General features: G+C 72.6%; 2 protein-coding genes across 4 annotated transcripts; both read right to left on the reverse strand.

Moving 5' to 3' along the window:
* Window positions 1-632: 632 nt before the first annotated feature.
* Window positions 633-10,833, reverse strand: TIMP2 (TIMP metallopeptidase inhibitor 2). The gene is made up of 5 exons (XM_080560970.1): window positions 10,442-10,833; window positions 2,811-2,911; window positions 2,620-2,728; window positions 2,361-2,485; window positions 633-2,069 (listed from the first exon to the last, which is right to left on the reverse strand). Exons 1-5 carry the CDS (start codon window positions 10,566-10,568, stop codon window positions 1,872-1,874), a joined length of 660 nt encoding a protein of 219 aa, XP_080417096.1. The 5' UTR covers window positions 10,569-10,833; the 3' UTR covers window positions 633-1,871.
* A 2,322-nt stretch (window positions 10,834-13,155) lies between these two features.
* Window positions 13,156-18,440, reverse strand: CANT1 (calcium activated nucleotidase 1). Of its 3 annotated transcripts, none has more exons than XM_080560951.1 (4): window positions 18,330-18,440; window positions 15,186-15,825; window positions 14,749-14,952; window positions 13,156-14,380 (listed from the first exon to the last, which is right to left on the reverse strand). In XM_080560951.1, exons 2-4 carry the CDS (start codon window positions 15,802-15,804, stop codon window positions 14,010-14,012), a joined length of 1,194 nt encoding a protein of 397 aa, XP_080417077.1. In that variant the 5' UTR covers window positions 15,805-15,825; window positions 18,330-18,440; the 3' UTR covers window positions 13,156-14,009. The 3 variants fall into 3 exon arrangements, with proteins under 3 accessions (XP_080417077.1, XP_080417076.1, XP_080417078.1); XM_080560950.1 differs by lacking the exon at window positions 18,330-18,440 and adding an exon at window positions 17,409-17,548; XM_080560952.1 differs by lacking the exon at window positions 18,330-18,440 and adding an exon at window positions 17,309-17,378.
* Window positions 18,441-18,702: the final 262 nt, after the last annotated feature.

An 18,702-nucleotide genomic window follows, 5' to 3' on the forward strand; every position in this document is an offset into this window, starting at 1 on the left:
CCCGAGCTCCGCCCCGTTACCCCCGGAGCCCCGCCCCCGGCCCCGCCCCGTTACCCCCGGAGCCCCGCCCCCCGGCCCCGTTCGTTGCCCGCAGCCCGGTGCGGTGCCGGCGGCCCCGTTCACCGCCCGTAGCCCCGCTTATCGCCGCACCCCGTCCGTTACCGCACCCCGTCCGTTGCCGCACCCCGTCCGTTGCCGCACCCCGCTTACCGCCGGCGGAGCGGCCGCACCGGAGCCGCACCGAGCCCCCGGCCCCCGCGTGCTCCCGGCCCCGGCCCCGCTCCCACCGGCCGGAGCCGCCCCGCGGGGGGGGCCCCGCCGAGCCCCCCGCAGCCGCGCCCCGGTGCAGGGCCCGCCCGGTGCAGGCGGCAGGCCCCGTGCCGGCGGCTCCCTCCCTCCCTCCTCCTCCTCCTCCTCCGGTCCGGGCCCCCGGAGCCGCCTGCCGGGAGCGGGGGTGGAACCGGGACCCCCCGAGGCGGGGTGGGGGCGGCTCCGAGGGTCCCGCTCGGGGCTCCCCGCGGTCCCTCCCCGTCCTCCGCTGGGAGCCCCCCAGCAGCACCCCGGGGAAGGGCAGCGCCAGGAGCCGCCGGGCGGTCACCGACAATCAAATCACGGCACAGGGAGGCGACAGCTGCGGGCAGCACGGCAGTGTTACAGGGCAGATACCAGCGGAGCGGGGTGGCGAGCTGATACAACCGCACGGAAAGCGAGCGGGACTCTTACATGGCACCGGTTAGAGGGCGGGTGGGGCTTTTTTTGCCTTTTTCTTCAACTTTTTTTTTTTTTTTTCCTTTAATACGTCGAAGTTGCCCAGACTGGTCCAGCACGACATCGTGGAGCCTTGCAGGGGCGCACAGCATGAAAACGCCTCCGCGCTGCGGCGGGGTGCTGCGCGCACGAGCCGGGGCCGGCCGCGCCACCGAGCGCACGGGGCGCCGCCGCAGCGGGAGAATGGCTCAGAGAAAGCGGGGCCCGGGGGGGGGTGGGGGGGGGGCACGAGGGGCCGGGGGTCCTGCCGCCGCAGGGGGAGCGCCCAGGGGGCCCCGATCCACGCAGGGTGCGACGGCGATCGGCAGCCCCGCAGCTGGGGGCTCCCGGCCCCGCGCCGCGCACCCGGCACCCGTCCTGCGTGGGGACGAGCTCCAGCACAGCCACGGGTGCCAGCCCAGCCGGGGGGGGGGGTCTGGGACCCTCGGCGGTGGCACCGGAGGGCCCCAGGCGCAGCGCTCGCCCACCCCGGGGCTTGCAATGGGCCAGAGCCCCCGCAACGTGCCCAACAGCGGAGAGGAGCGCATGGGCAGCGGGGCTGCAACCCGCGGAAAGGGGGCACCCTGGCCGCACCAATGCCCCCCCCCGTGGCTTTTGTGGGTGGGACACCTGCGTGGGAGCTGCTGGCGCCGTGCAAGCCCGTGGGTGCCCTGCTGCAGCCTTCTGGCACCCCAAGGAGAGGGACGGGCATCGGGACGGGGTCTGGTGAGAGGCGTGGGGGCAGCTCCGTCCCGCGGCGGGGCCCCTGGTAGACCTGCTACGCAGACTGGGGACGGCTCCCGCCGCTCGCGGGCGTTCGCTTCCTTCGCAGCTCTCAGGGGCACAGGGGCTGAGCACGGCCAGGAGGGGACGCGGCCCCGGCAGGGAGGAAGCCCCCGGCCCCGCTCGCCCCGCAGGGGGCGAGGAACCGGGCAAGGACACAGCTGAGCGCGGCGCAGCGGGCCCCGAGCCTGCCCCGTGCACGCGCGTGGCAGGCGCCGCACCCTGGGGACCCGCGGGGCCGAGCGGATTTTCATGCTGTCTCCAGGACTTGATATCAGCGTGGACCAGTCTAACATCTCGCAGGTTTTTTTCTACTGGCTACTGGAATGCGCTCGTTTGGCTTAGGGGTCCTCGATGTCGAGAAACTCTTGCTTGGGGGGGGCCATGCCGCGGTACCAGGCGCACGAGCCGTCGCTCCTCTTGATGCAAGCGTAGTGCTTCGCCTGCCGCCCGCCCACGATCTTCTCCATCGCCCAGTCTGTCCAGAGACACTCGTCCGAGGAGGAGACGAAGCACGGGATGGAGAGGCAGCGCGAGATCTGTGCACAGCAGAGACCGTCACCACCCGCCCCGGGACAGGGGGCAGCTCCGTGTCACCCACCCACCCCCCCAGCCCCGGGCCAGGCTGCCCCCGATGGAGGGCACGGTGCCGGGGGGACCGAGGGAAGCTCCTGGTGCAGGTCCCAGGGCTGGAGTTGGTTCCCGGCCGGCAGCAGCCCCGGCAGGGCACGGCGCGGGAGGCCCGGAGGCTCAGCCACACGCCATGCCCCGCGCAGGACGGCCCTGCCGGGTGCTGCCGGCCCCGCCACGCGCCGGCCGCGGGCGCTCACCTTGCACTCGCAGCCCATCTGGTACCGCTGGTTGAGGCTCTTCTTCTGGGTCGGGCTCAGTGAGTCCCAGGTGGCGACCAAGTCGCACAGCGTGATGTGCATCTTGCCGTTGCCCTCTGACTTGCCTGCGGACACAGAGCCGCTCGGACCGTCCCCGCCGGCGCCCCGAGACCCCGCGGCGGGCACCGGGTGCCCGGGGGCCGCTCCTCCCCAGCTGCCCCTGCCGCAGCCGGGGCCGCGCTCCCTGCCCGCCGCCTACCTGCGATGAGGTACTCCTTCTTCCCTCCCGTGTCCAGCGGCTGGCCGCACACCGCTGTGGACGGCGCCGTGTAAATGAACTCGATGTCCTTGTCAGGGCCTTTAAACATCTGGGGACAGAGCGCACGTGTGAGCGGCCCCCCCCCGCTGCCTCTCCCCGCCCGCCCCAGGCCCAGGCACCGTGCCCCATACCTTGATCTGCTTGACTTCGTACTGGATTCGCTTGATGGGATTCCCGTATATGTCATTCCCCGAATCCACCTCCTTCGCAGAGACGGCCTTCGCTCGGATCACTGCAACAGAGGGGGCAGAGCTCAGCAGGGGTGGCCGGGGACAGGAGGTGCTGCTGGCACCACGTGTCCCTGCCCATGCCGGGGGCAGTGCAGAGCTCCCGGTGCCGCTGCCCCGTGTGGGACGGACTCGCCTCTCTCCCCGTCCCACCGGGCACCAGACCGTGAACCCGCCCAGCTGCCCGTGGAGCTGCTGTCACGTGTGGTGCCCAAAGGGACGGCGCTGGGACGCGCAGCGCAGCGCAGCGATGGGCAGCGCTGCAGCAGCACCCTCACCGGGGGGAGACACGGAAAGGTCAGGGAGCAGGGGTCAGGGAGCTCCCCGGCCCCTCTGCACCCAACAACGGGGGCACAGGGTCCGTCCCTGCCCGGGGCCAGGCTGTCCCTGCACCATGCAGCCAGGGCACCGTGTCCCTGTCCAGCCCCAGGGGTGCCCCGGTCACAGCGGGGCGATGCTCGGCTGCCAGCTCCCTGCCAGATGTCGGCTACTGGCACGCGGAGCCTCCACGTCATGCAGGCACCGAAACCGCATCCGCCCCGCGCCGCTTCCTGCCCTGGCAGCCTGCAGCAATAACCCGGGCGGCTGCACGGGGATGCTGAAGGCCGGGCCAGTGGAAAGACGCAGCCAGGTCCGGGGGTTGGTGAGCTGACCCCTGAGCAGCCTGGCCAAAGGCACCGGACCTCTGCACTGGGCTGCGCCCCAGCCTGCTGCCCCTGACCCCCACTTTCGGACCCCCCTGTTTCCCTACAAGACCTGTGCAAAATGCGGCTCCCCGTAGGGCAGCACCCACCCGGGAGAGGGGCTGTGCCCTGCAAGCTGCGGGAGGGGACCGGAGCGTCCCGCTGCACCCTGCGCAGGCACTGCCCCCCCACCACTTGCAGCGGCACCGCCGGCAGCAGGACGGGCACGGGCACGGCTGGGGGCACACACCAGGTCCCCGAGCGCTGTGCCTCGCCCCAGCCCCTCACTCCATGCCGAGGGACAAGGCCGGGTGCCCCCGAGCCAGCGAGGCCGCAGTGCCCCGGAGCCCAGGTGAGCAGGGGCAGGGGAGCGATGCGGGGACAGCTCTGCAGCGGAAAGGTCCCTGGGGTCACCCCGCCAGCACAGCCCAGGGACACGGGAACCACACGTGAGCGCCCAGCACATGGCAGGGACCTTCCCAGCGGGCGGGCAGCCAGCTCACCCTCACTCACAGCTCGGGATGGGGCAGCTGCTTGGGACCCGCCGCACGGGTCTCGGCCGATCCCAGGTCCCTGCGCCGAGAGCTGCGGCCCCGCACCCTGCCTGCCTCCCTCCACGGCCACCGGGACCCCCCTCATGGGGACAACGAGGTCCCTTCTGCCCCATCATGTGGGGGGCTCACGGGGCACCCTTACAGCTGGGCAGGGGGCCTGGCAGAGGGCAGGGCTCCCTGCTGTGCCGTGGGGTCCCCAGAGGGGCCAACCCCTGTGTCTCGGGGTACCCAGTGCCCGGGCAGCCCCTGCACGCGTGTCCCTAGGGGTCGGAAACGGGGAGCTGTGTCGGCTGGGGCAGGCTCCAGCTGAGCTGGGGCACACGGGGCACGTCCCCACAGAAAGGTGCTGGGGGACGCAGCAGAGCTGGGCAGCCTGGGGACGTGCACGGGGCCGCTGCCAGCCCCGCTGCCCCGGAGGTTGCCTTCTTTAGCCTGGCACAGCACGGAGAGGGGATCTGATCGCGCTCTATAAATACAGCGGGGCGAGCCGGGCACGCAGACGAGCTATTTAGACTCAAGGTCAGCGCTGGCACAGTAAGCGCTGACTCAGTTTACTCTGGAAAGGAGAAGGCGGCCACCAGCACAGGCAGGGGACAGGGAAGAGACTGCCCAGGGCAGCAGCCCCTGGCCGAGGCAGGGCACCCAGTGCCCGTGGCCGTGCCAAAAGCCCCAGCTCGCTCCTCGCGTGTGGCAGGCGGCGGGGACAAACCCCTGGGCGCAGACCCCAGCCCAGATCCCCGGCCCCAGCCGGAGGAGCTCTGCTTGGCAGGGTTCAGTGCCTGGGCCCTGTGGGGCCAGCCCAGGCTCCGTGTCCATGAGCGCACCCGGCCCGCCGCGGCCCCGCTCCGTGCGCCTGCGGTGTAACGTCGGTGCCGGCAGCCCCGAGAGCCAGAGCCGCCTCCTGCCCGTGGCTGCAGGCGTGGGGGACGGTTACTGGTTCAGTGGGCTCCAGCCGTTTCCATTCACGTGCTGATGAATCACTTGACAAAAATGCAGCCCAATTCTAGGCGGATTTGTTCTGAACAGTGCGGCTTTGTGGAGGGGACGGCTGCGCTGTGCTTTCCCCGCCAAGACCCCAGCAGCGCAGCCAAGCTGCTCCGCAGGCCAGGAACCAGAGCAGAGCCGGGACGGAGGGAGGCAGCGGGGGGAAGCCCAGGTGGGGAGGCGCAGCGGACGGCCCTGGGGAGAAGGAGGGTGGCACACGACCCAAGCGCCTGGGGAGCGGCACCTGGGCCTCCCCGGGTCTCCACAAAGGCTGGATGGCGCGGAGGCCGAGGCTCCTCCACAGCTGCCTCACCCCGCGGCAGAACCGAGCCAGAGGCTCCTGCAGGTCCCAGGCGCAGGCGCGACCCCCCCGGCCCGGCTGCAAGGCGCAGCCACCTCCCTCCCCCTGCAGACCCCATGCCCAGGGGGGCAGCGTGTCCCCTCGCCGTGCTCTGAGCAGAAATTCCCGTGTTTGCCCTTAGCTCGGCACCCTGCACAAAAGCTGCTGCCTAAGCACCTCCGTGCCCGCAGCCGTGCCTCGGGAGCACCCCAGCCCCTGCCCGCAGCGTGGGGCTGTGTCCCCCCCGCCCCGTGCCCGCTGGCTCGGGGGATGCGGGGCCGGGATCCAAGTGCTTGCCATGACCCCGCTGCGCTGATGCAGCACGGCCCCAGCAGCACCGGCACTACAGCACCGGCCCCGGGAGCAGGCGCTGGGGAAGGCGAGGGGGGGCTTCACCCCTGGGCTGGGGAGGGTCCTGGTGGGACTCAGGCAGGGCCGTCACTGCGGTGTGTGCTGGGGACCACTTGTGCTGCTTGTGGGCACACGGCACCTGCTTGCCATGAGCAGTGCAAAAGCCCCCTGTGACAGAGTGGGGGTGCCCAGCGCCTGCACCAAGCACCCCGACCCTGTGCCTCCCCGGAGCAGCTTCCCCCAGCCCGGCAGCCGATGCCATCTCCTCAGCTGTGCCGCAGACACCCTAAAACGTGCCACCAGGAGCTCGGTGGGTGTTCGCCAGGACGTGGCAGCTTTCCACCTTGACCAGCCTGGGCTGGACAGGACCCAGGGCCTGGAGCAGGGGGGCTGTAAAGGCCCGGGCACCCCTCAGCACACCAGTCCCTGTACAACAAGGAATGGCCCCGCGTTGGGACACGTCCACCCCCTCTGGCTGGGAGATGAGCACGCGACCAGCTGGGACAGACCACGGCTGAGGGGCAGCTCCAGGAGTGGAGCTGGAGGCAAAGGGTGTCACCCGTCACCACAAAACCCACTGGCACATCGTGCCAGGCTACGGCTTGCTGTCCGTCACGGCCTCCTCTGCTCCCTGTCTGCCCCAGGGCCTGGGCCGCAGCTCCCTGCGAGGGCTGAGGCCACCTGGGACGAGCAGGACAAGCTGGTGCCCTGTGCCGTGGGGCGGCCGTGGGGCGTGCAGGGCCACCAAGCCAGGTCCCTGCTGCGGGCAGCCCCTACTGCAGCAGGAGCCTCCACAGGCACGCGGTGCAGGCATGTCCCCAGGGTGCTGCAGGGAGATGCGGCAGCCCCGGGTTCCAGGGGAAGGAAGAAACGCGTCTTGGAAGTGTGTGCGGGTGCTGCCTTGCAGCGGGGGGGCGAATCCTCCCATCGCCTGCCCCAGCTCCAGAGGTCCCGCTGCGCTTGCCCCAAGGGCTCAGGACAGCACGAGGCGCCTCAGCCCCCGGAGCTCCCCTCCCAGCCAGGGGCACTGCGAGCAGCAGCCCCTTCCCGGGACATCCTGCCCCAAACCCACTGCATGGCCCCCGCCCGCAGCCGCCTGGGAAGCGTGGGTGCCCGCAGAGCACGGGAAGCGCTCCCGGCTGAATGGCCGGGGAACAAAGCTCCCTTCTCCGGGGCTGCTGGCAGCGAGCGGAGCCCAGGGGCCGCCTGCCAGTGCCAGCCCTGCCCGCTGCCTGCCCAGCCCCGCTGCGAGTGCGGCCCCGGGGTCACTGCAGCCCGGCACGGCACCGGCAGAGCCAGAACGCAGCGAATTGTCCCCAGGGAGCGGCTCCTCCGCCCCAGCCCTGCCAGCATGGGCTGGGGCCAGCCCCGGGCACCTGCCTGAGCCCAGGGCGCGGAGCAGGGCACCGCAGCCCCAGCACACGGCCATGGCAGCTTTGAGCACGCAGAGGCCGGGGGGCGAGGAGCGGCTCGGGCAGGGCGACGGCGGCTGGGGCTGGGCCGGGCTCCTCTTGCTCACAGCAGCTCACAGCAGGGAGCGCCTGGGCTCAGCCCCAGCACCCGCGGGGAGCCCCAGCACCAGCCCCGCGTCCCGGCCCCGCGGGCAGGAGGAAGCGCCTGCGCCAGGCCCCGCTCGCCCGCCGGCCTGCGCGGCTGCTGCAGCGAGCGCAGCGCTCCCGATCGCGGCCTGCGTCATCCCGGCTCTGACGGGAGCGGGACGGGGCCCAATCAGCGGCGGCCCCGAGCCGTCAGCCCACGGCCCCGCTGCCGCAGCTGCACGGGAAGGGCTGGGACCGGCGGTGGGAGCTCCCGGCCGCGCGAGCGCGGCGCAGCAGGGCGGCACCGGGGCTGGCGGCCTCCTGCCCGGCCACAGCTCAGCAGGGCCTGCGGGGCAGCGCTGCCCCCGGGGCCATCAGCGAGGGCCGGTCCCACCTCTGTCCCCCCAAACCTCCTCCTCGGCCCGGTCCCTGCCTGGCCACCAACAGCCCTCGCCATTCCCGCCCCGATCGCTGCGCCCCATCGCGAGGCACCGAGCCCTGGGACAGCCACCATCAGCACGGCGCTGCCAGGGGCTGGATCCAGGGGGCACCCGACCCGGGTAGCAGGCCAAGCACCCGCTCTCTGGCTGTCCTGTCACCCTCGGCACTGCCCCACACACCTCTCCAGGGCCATCACTGCCGCACAGAGACAAAACCACAGCCCGAGCATCACCTCCCTCGCCCTCTGCATCTCCACGCTGCGCGAGAAGCAGGAGCCGGGGCTTCTGCTGCTGCAGCCCCCAGCTGACACCCGAGCAGCACGGGCAGAACAAACCCCAGCAGGCAGAGAGCAGCTGCCTGGGCACAGCCCCTGCGGGCACAGCACACGGGGCAGCTCCGCAGCCACGGACCCGCTGAGCCCTTGAGCCCCACAGAAAACTGCTGCCCGTCTCCCTGGCCAGGAAGCGTGAGCGTAGAGAGGCTGGGTCACTTGTCCCAAGCTGCACAAGTCTCCAGCTGCGGTGACGTGACTCCCAGCCCCTCTGGCACCCCGTGGCCAGCAGCAGAGCCACATCCCGCTCTCACCACGGTGCTGCCTGGAAACAAAGCTCCGGGCTCCGGCTGCTCCGGTCCCGCTCCAAACCACAGGCGGTGCCTCATAGCCGGCTGCCAGGGCACGAGCGAGGGCAGGGCCCTGGGGTGGCACAGACAGATGGGGGCACACGGGCACGCACAGGGGGCACAGTGGGGAGCCCAGCGTGGGGGGGCACAGCCTCCCCCATCTGCTCTCTGCCCCTGTGCCCAGCAGGCGGTGTTTCTGCGGGGCTGCCGCCAGTGCCGCAGGCAGCAGAGGAGAGCTGGCAGGGGAAGCTGCAGCAGCTCCCAGGCCCAGGCCGGCTCCCCCCGGGGAGGGAGCGGGCTGCGAGCCTCCCAGCTCCAGAGGGAAGACGAGACGGGAGCCAAAAGGGCAGGGATCACAGGCTGCAGGGACAGGGCTCCTGTTGCATGGGAGGAGAAGGCCGGCGAGTTCCTGCCGGGATCAAACCCTGCTCGCCAGCACCCAGAGCTGTTCCCAGCTGGGGTCAGACAAGACCAAACCCCCCCACAGCAGCTGGGAAGAGACTCGGGCTGGGAGCCGGGGGGTGCCAACACCGGGGGTGGCACAGCCTGGGAAGGGGCTGCCAGGGCAGGGTGGGCAGCGAGCGCCAGCAGGGCAGGCACCTGCCAAGCAGCTGCTGCCTGGCCCCGGCTTCACCCTCCCTGGGACTGCCGAGACAGCCGGGACGCCGAGACAGACGGTGCGTGACTCAGCTGCTGAGTCACGGCCTGAGCCGGCACCCGGGAAGGGCAGGGTAAGTCACCAGTGCTCCGGAAAGATGATCCCGACGTGAGTGTGACACGAGCGTGACGGGAGGCTCGGCCCTGCTCCCGGAGCAGCTGCGGGGCATCCGGCGCTCCAGGGGCACCGGCTCAAGCGGCAGCTCTGAAGCTCCGGTGCTCCATTTTGTCTCGAAAACTCCCCAGCCCCAGCGTGCCCCGCAGCGCTCCGTGCCACAGCCAGGCCTGCGAGAGCCGGGCGCGGGGGGCAGCTGCCGGGTGCCGCGGGGATTCACCCTCGCGGAGCAGAAACATCGCGAGCGGGGCCTGGAAGGGGCGAGGGGAGCCCGGGAATCTGTCAGGAGCATCCTGGCTCCAGAGCAGGGGACGGGGCAGGGCCGCGCAGAGGCGCGGGCTGCCTAAGTGTTTGGGAATGCTACCTCTCCAGCTGAGCCTGGGAACAGCCCCGCAAAGGAGAGCGTCAGGAACTGGGGCTGGTCTGTTTGTTTAATATGTTAAAATTTAATAAGGGCATTATTCATAGAAAGAGGAATCCAGATCCCGGCGCTGCCAAGCCCTCCCTTTCAGCAGCATCCAAGCCGAACAAAGTGGGACGGGGGAAAGGAAATGCCTGGAAATAAGGAACAGACGGGAGGTGGCCGAGCCCGGCGCTGCTGGCTCTCGGGGGCCGGGTGCTGGCTCCGCGCTCGGGACCGCTCCTGGTGCTCTGCGCAGGGCCCGGGGCGCCCGCGCTGCCCCCGGGGCTGCCGGCTCCCCGCGCTGCCACGTCCCAGCCTCCGCTCCCCGCGGCCCCACGGGCCCGGCTCCTCCGCGCCGCCGGGAGCCGGGAGCCGAGCCCCGGGCCGGGCCCTGCCGCGGGGAGCCGGGACCGAGCCGCGCTCGGGCCGGAGGCGGCGGCGGCGGCCCCGGGGAGCGCTGCGGGGCGCAACCGAGCGGTCCCCGCCGGGCCGGCGAGAGGTTCGGGGAGGCGCGGACACACCCCGGGCGGGCGGACACACGGACAGCTCCCGGCCGCGCATCCGCGCCTGCCGACACACCCCCGGGCCGGGCCGGGCCGGGCCGAGCCGAGCCGCCGGGGCCCGCACACGCGTGGGGCTGCCGGGCAGGTGCCGCGGGGCTCGGCCGGGACCGGGACCGGGACCGGGACGCTCCCTCCTTCCCCCGCCGGGCCGGGCCGGGCCGCCCCGCGCCAACTTCCCGCCCCCTCCCCGCGAAGTTTGTGCGGGCCGGGCCGGGCCGGGCCGGGCCGGGGCTGCCCCGGGCCGGGGCTCGGCGGGGACAAAGCGGGCGCGGCGGCGGCGCTCACCTACGTCGGCGTTGCAGAAGGCCTGCTGCGGGTGGATGGGCGAGCAGCTGCAGGCGTCGGCCGGGCGGGCCCTGCCGAGCAGCAGCACCGCCAGCCAGGCCAGCAGGCCGGGCAGCGCGGCGGGCATGGTGCGGCGGGCTGCGGGCTCAGCGACCCGGCCGACAAAGCCTCATCCACCGCCGGGCCCGGCCGAGCCGCTGCCGCCGCCGGAAAGTTCGGGTCCGCCGCCGCCGCCCCGGCCCCTCGCTGCTCTCCGCCGCCTATCTCCGGAGGTGGTGGCTGCCCCCGGCCGCCGCCGAGCCTCGCGTTTTAATGCGCTCCGGGGATTCGCTGCTCCTCCTCTGCGTGGCGCGGGGCCAGCCCGGCTGCGCGCTGCTCCCGCCCCTCCGCGGGATGCGGCTCCGCGCCGAGCTCCCCCCCCCGGCCCCTCCGCCCCGCCCGGCCCCGCCGCCGGCAGCGGGCACCGGGCACCGGCAGCCCCGCGACCCCCCGGCCCCGGCCCGCAGCCCCCGGCGCCCGCCCCGGCCCCGCCGTCCCGGTCCCGGGCGGGGCCGCGGAGCGGGCGCCGAGGGGCAGCGGCCGGGCCCGGGATGCCCGCGGCCCCGGGGGGCCGGCCCCGGGTCGGGACGGGACGGCGCGGGGGCAGGAGCCGGGCCCTGCTCGCAGACCTGGCGCCGGGCCCGCAGGCGAGGGCTGCGATTATGTCTGTGCCCAAGCATTTCCTCTCCTGCCGCCTCCTCCGGCTCATCTCCCCCCCTCGCGCCCCCCTCGCCCGCTCCCCTCCTTCCGCTCCCACCGCCTCCCGTCGGGGGGCACGGCCGGCCCGTGACCATCACCGGGGGTCCTGCACGGCTCCGACGTGCCCGCAGCCCTCCGGCCCCTTCCCCACGGCCTGCAGCCCTCCGGCCTGGAGCACGTCTCCAGAACTCCCCACCTCGTCCCTGCCCTGGCTGCATCGCTGCCGGGGGTGCTGGGGCGCTGCCGGCCTCCCCGCACCCGTCCTGCAGCGCCCAGCGGCGCGAGCAGGGAGCCCAGCTCTGCCCCCGGGCACGGCCACGCAGCTTCCGAGCGTGGCCAAGCCGGGCACCGCAGGCACACGCTGGGGGAACGGCCAGCACTGCGGCCACACAACCTGCTCCTGAGGCAGCCTCTCGCCGCGGAGCTGGGCCACTACGGCTGCCCGCGTCTGAAGCCTCAGAGCCTCTGGGCCTTTGGGATGAGAAGAAACAGCAGAAATGCGGGCAGCAAAACCCAGTCCCAGCCCTGCTTGAGCCGGCAGGGAACCCGTGGGAGGTGAATTGTGCTCCTGCTGCTGTGGTGCTGGGATGAAACCTGGCGGTGGGGCTCCAGGCCCCCGGCCTCGCCGCAGGGCTGCCAGAGGCTGTGGCAGCAGGGGCCTGGCTCTGAGAGCTCCGCAGGGCTGGGGGGCACAGGGACCGTACAGCCTGGTCCCGTTTGTGCTGTATGGCCCCGGCAGTCCCCCAGCCCCTGGGGTCCAGCAGCCCGAGGAGGGGCGAGGTGGGGTCCTGCCAGCTCTCGGAGATAAGGGCCAGGCTGGGGCGGGAGGGGACGTGGTGCTGCAAAGCCCCGCCGCCCGTGGGGCAAGGGGGGACAGCCAGGGACAGCCCTGGGGCCAAGATGGGTGCTGCAGGGCCCTGGGCCAGGCCAAGGAGCCGAGCTGAGCGTGGCACAAGTGAGGGCAAAGCGGTCACCACGGGCAGCTGGCACGGGCAGGGACGGGGCCGGCGCCGCCCCACGTGCTGGGAGCAGGTTGGTGCCCCCAGACGAGCGCATCCGCTCGCAGCCCAGCGCCCCGCCGTGAGTCATTGTTGTTTGGGCTAAATGGAAACACATGTCCAGCTGTTAACGTGGTTCTTACGCAGCTCTCCAGAGATGCCGGACACTGTAAACAGGGGCAGAGCAGGGGGATGGGAAAGGGCCAGCCCGGCTGAGCTCTCCGGAGGCCCCCGGCTCCTCCCTGCACGCCTTGCCGTGGGTCCTCCCACCCGAGCACAGCACCACTGCCCCAGGAACGGGCCCCCCGCTCCCCGGGCACCACCGGGCCCTGCAGCTGGGGGTGGCATGGGGGCCAAGGGGCCTGCCCGGACTGCAGCAGCCAGCCCCAAGTGCGCATCCATGCAGCAGCACAGGCACGGAGCACGTGCCCGTACCGTGTGTGTATCCCGCTAACGGTATCACCCCGAACCCGCCAGAACGGGGAAGGAGCTGGCGCAGGCTCCCCCGTGCTGCTGCGCCGAAGCTGCGCGCTCCTGGCCCCCATTCCTGCCCTGGCCTCGCTCCTCCGGCGCCTCTCCCAGCGCAGCCGGGTGCAGGAGGGAAGGACGCGTGGGGAGCGAGGCTCCACGCACGGCCACTTACAGCCAGGGGCCCGCGACTGCCTGCAGCCCTCTGCCTAAACGAGAGGAGAGGCTGCACCATTCCTGGGGCCCACGGGGATGGGAGACGGGCACGGCAAGGTCTGGGGGCAACAGCCAGGCTGGCACTGGTGCTTTTGTCCCCTCGCAGCCCTGCTCCGAGCTCCTGTGGCAGTCGGGAGGGCACGGCCCCAGGGAGGGGTCTGGCTGCAAGGCCTCTGTCTGCTGCCTGCTCCTCTGAGCCCAGCCATAGAGCAAGGGGACGTGGTAAGACGGGGGCTTCCCCTCAGTCCCTCCCACACGAAGCTTTCCCCAGAAAGCACGAGCCCAAGCAAACCGTTACCCATTCACTTGCCACATGGTTTATGCAAAAAGGGAAGTAAAACCAGCTGACTGGTGAAAAACAGCCTGATGAAATCCCCTGCAGCTACCATCTCGGCCAGCCCGCCCTCCCCTGCCCTGGCTGACGCCCTGCTGTGGCCGTGTCCCCCCGGTCGTGTCCTAACCCAGGGACAGGTCTGGCCAACGTCCCCCTCAAGCACGCTCCTCCCCTCGCATTCGTGGGGGACATGGGGACATTTGCCCCCACAGCTCCTCTGTGCTCCCAGTAAGGTGCTGGGGAGGCAGGTCAGGGGCTCCCCCCCCCCCCCCAGGACACGCTGCTGGCACTGAGGGGCCCTCGTGCCCAGGTCGGGCCCCGTCCCCAGGTAATTTGGGGAAGGCGCTGCCCAAGGCCAGGGAGGCTCCAGATGGCACCAGGGAGCAGAGGCCAGCGCTGCCCCTGGGCACAGGCCCGCAGGGGTGCGAGGACGGTGCCCTCAGCCCGGGCACAGGCTGGCACAGGGCAGGCGAGCGGGGGCTCCGTCCTCGGCTGGAGCCCAGAGCGCGGCTGCCACCGGCGCCAGCAGCCCGCGGAGGCGCCGGGCACTGATGGCTGCAGCGCGGGGAAACTTCCCTGAGCCTGGGCTGGCGGCAGGCCGCAGCACCCTGTGGTGGCAGTCCTTTGCCACCAGGTGCCACTGCCGAAACACTCGCACCACGCATGCTGCAGCAAAGCCAACGCTTTACGTGGGACGCCGAGACCAACCACAGAGCTGGGAGCGCGGCGTCCCTCGGAGCGTGCGCCTCACCGAGCGCAGGGCCTGCCCCGCAGCCCCCGTCCTCCCCGCCCCTCCGGTCCAGTGCAAAGTCTGTTAAATAAACTCAATGCCCTCGTATTTCACGCTCCCGATCCTGGTCTCCGGCAGGAGGAAGCGTCCGTCCAGCGTGAAGGCCATGATGTAGCTGGCGATCTTGCCGTTGTCCTCCTCTGACTTCAGCGCCACGATGATCTGGTCATCCGTGTCTGGGATGAACTTGAAGGAGGAGAAGCCGTGGGTGGGGACCACCTCACCCACCCGTCCCACCGTGACGTCCCCGAAGTCCTGGCTGGAGCTGAGCAGCAGGTTGGTGCCTCGCCGCTCGTCTGCCTTCTCGTTGTAGCGCTCGTGGCTGGCGCGGCGCGGCAGGAAGAACCAGCGCTGCAGCGTGTCGCTCCAGGAGGCCGACTCGTGGATCAGGTAACCTACAGCAGGGAGCGGGGTCTGGTGCCACGGGGCAGCAGCACCCTGCCAGGCTGCACAGACACCCGCCTGCCGGGGCAGGACCCAGCCCTGCTCAAAAAGGCAGCGCTGCGGGGAGGACGGCCACGCGCAGACCAAAGCTGCGAACGTTTCCGCTGCCTCCTGCCGGGTGCTGGCCCCCCTCCCGCTGCCCCAGCGCCAGCCGAGCCACCCGAGCTGCTCACAGACAGAGGGGAGAACACCGGGCAGGGCAAGCCCCGGCTTCCCCAGCCTCCTTTAAATCTCACTCTGCTCCCGCTGTCTGTGGGGAGACCCCGGCCCCAGGCAGGGCGAGGGGCGCGCGGTGACGGGAGGGAGCCCGGCTCCGTACCTGGGGGTCGGATCCCAGCCGCAGCCCTCAGCGCGTTGTAGTTTGCCACCCAGCTCTCGTGGCCCACGTCGCCCTTGTAGCCGATGACCTTCACCCACTCGGGGTTCTCGTTGACCACCTCGCCCGTGGTCGTGGTCCACTCCTTGCCCAGGCCCCCCACGTACAGGTGCTCGTCCTTCACTGCCAGCCACTCCGCCTTGAAACCTGCGGCAAGAGAGCGGCACGAGCCAGGCCGGGGCCCGGCCGGCACACGGCTGTTAGGCCACCCCACGTCCCCGCTCCCCCGGGTGCCACAAGGGACAGCTCAGCGCCGCACGCAGCCCCCCCAGCCTGGCCAGGCGCGCGAGGTGACAGAGAGGTGCAAAGGGACGAGGGTTTCACTGCTCCGCGCCTGCGGCTTCAGGCAGAGCGAGCGGGGCAGGACAGGGGGGGCTCACCTTTCCCCACGGTGCCGTCCCCGTCCGAGAGGATCACCCAGGGCACCACCTTGCTGCCCTCGATCTGGTAGACCACCCCCGTCCGGTCATCCACGGAGTACAGCTTCCCATTGAAGACGACGAGCTCCGAGAGCTCCATGCCCCTGCCCTTCTCGGCCAGGTGGGACTGCAGCACGCTCTCCTCTTTGTCCCATTCCACCGTCACGCTGTCCCCGCTGGCCGACAGCACCAGGTAGCCCTTCTTCAGGTAACTGAACCAGGTGTGCTCCTCAGAGCCCCGGGACTGAGTGTCCAGGTCCGCAATGACCCCGATGCGGTAGCGCACGCCCTCGGGGTTTCTCTGGGGTGGGGACAGCGGGTAGGTGTCATTGTAGCGGTCCTCTGCCCGCAGCCGGAGCTGCCAGTTGTGAGCATTGGGAGGGACGGGCCGCGCCGGGGAGGGCCGGTGCAAGCAGAAGAGCAGCAGCACGAAGCCCACGCAGGCCGACGACAGCACGATGGCCTTCCAGCGCGGTCGGAAGCGGGGGTCGGCGCCCTTGGTCATGGACGCGAGGACAGGCAGGCCGCCCACGCTGATCCGCAGGGGGCTCATAGACTCATTGCACGGCGGGACGGGCATCAGACTGGGGCCGAGGAGAACCTGGCAGCACAGAGGGGAAGCAGTGGGTGAGAGCTGGGGCCCGGAGCCCCACAGAGCCTGGGGGGGGATGGCAGGGCACAACCCCACGTGATGGGGAGGCGGGTGGCCCCAGCCCCTGCCCCGCAGCACAAGGCACCGCTGCACCGTGCAGGGCGGCAGCTGCCCCCCGAGGGCCTGCTTTGCTGCGGGAGCCCTTCCGCCATCCTCAGCCCCTCCTCATCCTCCCCCTTGGCCCCCCCAGACTGGGCTGAGCCCCAGTGTCCCAGCAGGCAGGCACAGCTGGCCCGGCACCGCTGCCCACCCAGAGGCCTGCAGCAAACCAGGCAGGAGCGACCCCCGGGACCCACGTCGGGGCGTCCTGCTGGGCAGCGTCCCCGCACGGCCCGGGGAGGAGGAGGCTCGCTCGCGGCAGCGCTCCTCGACCTGGCGGCAAGGACAGCCCTCAGCCCCTCGCCTCGGGAGTGCCGGCCGGGCTGCTCAGCTCCCGCGGTGGAGCCGAGCGCGCCCCCAGGCCCCGTGGGGACGCGGGGACACGTGGCAGCTCCGCCCGAGCAGGATGCCATCGCCCGAGCAGGAAGTGCAGCGCCCAGGTCCAAGGGACGCACACCCAGACCTGCCCAGCCCTAACGTTGGTTTTTTTTAAAAAAAAAAGGTGGCAGCAGCCCCCCTGCCGCCCCCCCCGCACCCCAGCCAGGCCCGTCCCCGCTCACATCACCCCCCCGGGCAGGACGTGGCAGGGGGGCACCTTCAGCTCGCCCCAGGTGCGCCCACCGGGGGGGTCCCGGCCGTGCCCCTCCGTGCTGCCTCTCTCCGCAGGGCACCGGGGACGTGGCAGCTCCCCAGGCTCCTGCAGCTCCGGGGGCTGCACAGGGAGCTCCCGGGGCTGCCCCGTGCCTCCCGTTCCCACCTCGCCCCGTGCAGCACGGGGCCGGGACCCCCGCCGGGCGGCAGCCCCCCACTAGGGCCGGTTGTCCCCAGCGGCCACACACCGGGTGCCGCAGGGCCCCAGCCCGGTGCTGGGCTCCCAGCAGCTCCCAGCAGGCCCGGGCGGCACCGGGCGGGGAGGGGGGGGCCGGCACCGGGCAGCCCCCGGGCACGGCGGGGCCGCGGGCACCGGGACGGGGCAGCCGGGGAGGGACGGCCCCGGGGCGCTGCGCCCCCCGCGGGGGTCCCGCCGTGCACCGGCCCCCGCCCCCCGCCCCCGGGGATCCCGACCCCCGTCCCCGGGGGTGGCGGCCGGGCACCGGTGCGCGGCCCGGGCGGGGCCCAGCGCCCCCGGGACCCCCCCGGGACCCCCCAGCGGCGCCCCTCGGCCCGCAGCGCCCCCGCCCGGGGCCGCAGCCGCGGGGGCTGCGGTGCCACCGCCCCGGGCAGAGCCGCTCGGGCCCCCCCCGGCGCCCCCAGCCCGGCCCGGCTCGGTCCCCCGGGACCCCGCCGCCGCCGCCCCCGGTGCCCCCAGCACAGCGGCCCCGGCAGCACCGACCCCGCGGGTCTCCCGCTCCCGAGATCCCGGGCCCGGGCCCGGCCCCACGGCCTCAGCCCCCGGTGCCCCCCCCGGTGCCCCCCCCCGGTGCCCCGCTCACCGCGGCGCCGCCCGAGCGCAGCCGCCGCCGCCTCCTCCCCCGCCGCGCGCAGCCGCCGCCGCCGCCGCCTACAACTCCCAGCAGCCCCCGCGCGCCGCCCCGGCTGCCAGCGGCAGCCAAACTACCCCGGGCCTCGCCCCGCGGGGACGAAAACTACCGCTCCCAGCATCCCCCGCGCCGCCACCGCCCTCGCCGCGCAGCCCGCTGCACCGCGGGGCCTGCTGGGAGATGTAGTCCGTGCCGCGGCCTGCTCAGAGCTGGGAAGGCCGCTCCCGCTGCGCCCCGGAGCTGGGAGGGAGCGGGACCCCCCCCTCCCCCCGCCACGCAGCCATGGGGGCCGCCGGGGCCCCGCACCGCACAGGGCCCGGGGGCTCCTTCCAGGGCCTCCCCGGGACTCAGGAGGCTGCAGCAGGCAAACCTCCGGGGGGCTGCCCTGGGACTGGGGACAGAGGCGCCCAGAGCTCCTGTGTGCCCCCCGGGGGGGGAGGGGGGGGGCTGGGGGCGGCCCGGAGCCCCCCGGCACGGCCCCGCGTCCCCCCCGGTCACCGCCGCTCACCCCCAGCCACCGCCCTGCACCAGGGGCTGGGACAGGCCCAGTGCCCCCCGTCACTTGGCTGAGCTGTGCCGGGCAGGGAGCTGAGCCCCATCCTGCCTGGTGCTGGGGGCAGTGTCCGGGGGTCTGCCCAGCACCGGTGCCCAGGGCACCCGAGGGAGTCCCGGCCCCGGTCAGGGCTCAGTGGGCTCCAGGACCCCGAGGGACGGCGCTGGTGGCTCTCCCAGCGTGGGGCAGACCCCGCTCCAGAGCAGAGCCGCAGCCTCCAGGGACTCTGCCTCCAACATCTGGGGTGCTTGTGGCCCGGCAGCCCCCTTCCCTCACCTAACAGCCCCCCTTCCCTGACCTGGCAGCCCCCCTTCCCTGACCTCGGGCCCGTAACAGCGGTGGCGGCAGGCCCAGCGCTGCAGGCGCACACATGGTTAACGCCGGCCGCCCGCGCTCCTTGGGCTCACATCTGGCAGGGGGAGGGCTGCTCGCTGTGTTTATCCCGCTGCTTCTTCGCTCTCCTCCTTTTGCTTCCCAGAAAGTGCATTTCCGCCCGGCCAGGGGAGGAGAGGAGGCTGCCGGAGGCAGGGAGCGCAGCCGCTGCAGGCTCTGCCCTGTGCCACAGGGCTGGCAGCACGGCACGGGGGCGATGCTCTAGAGCAGGGAAGGCAGCGCCAGGAGAGAGCAGCCCCAGAGGTAGGTGTGGGGCAGGTCTGGGGGCGGCTGCCGACCCGGGGATGAGTGCCGTGGAGC

This window comes from Anser brachyrhynchus (assembly GCF_964034855.1).
Source record: "Anser brachyrhynchus genome assembly, chromosome: 18".
NCBI lineage: Eukaryota > Metazoa > Chordata > Aves > Anseriformes > Anatidae > Anser > Anser brachyrhynchus.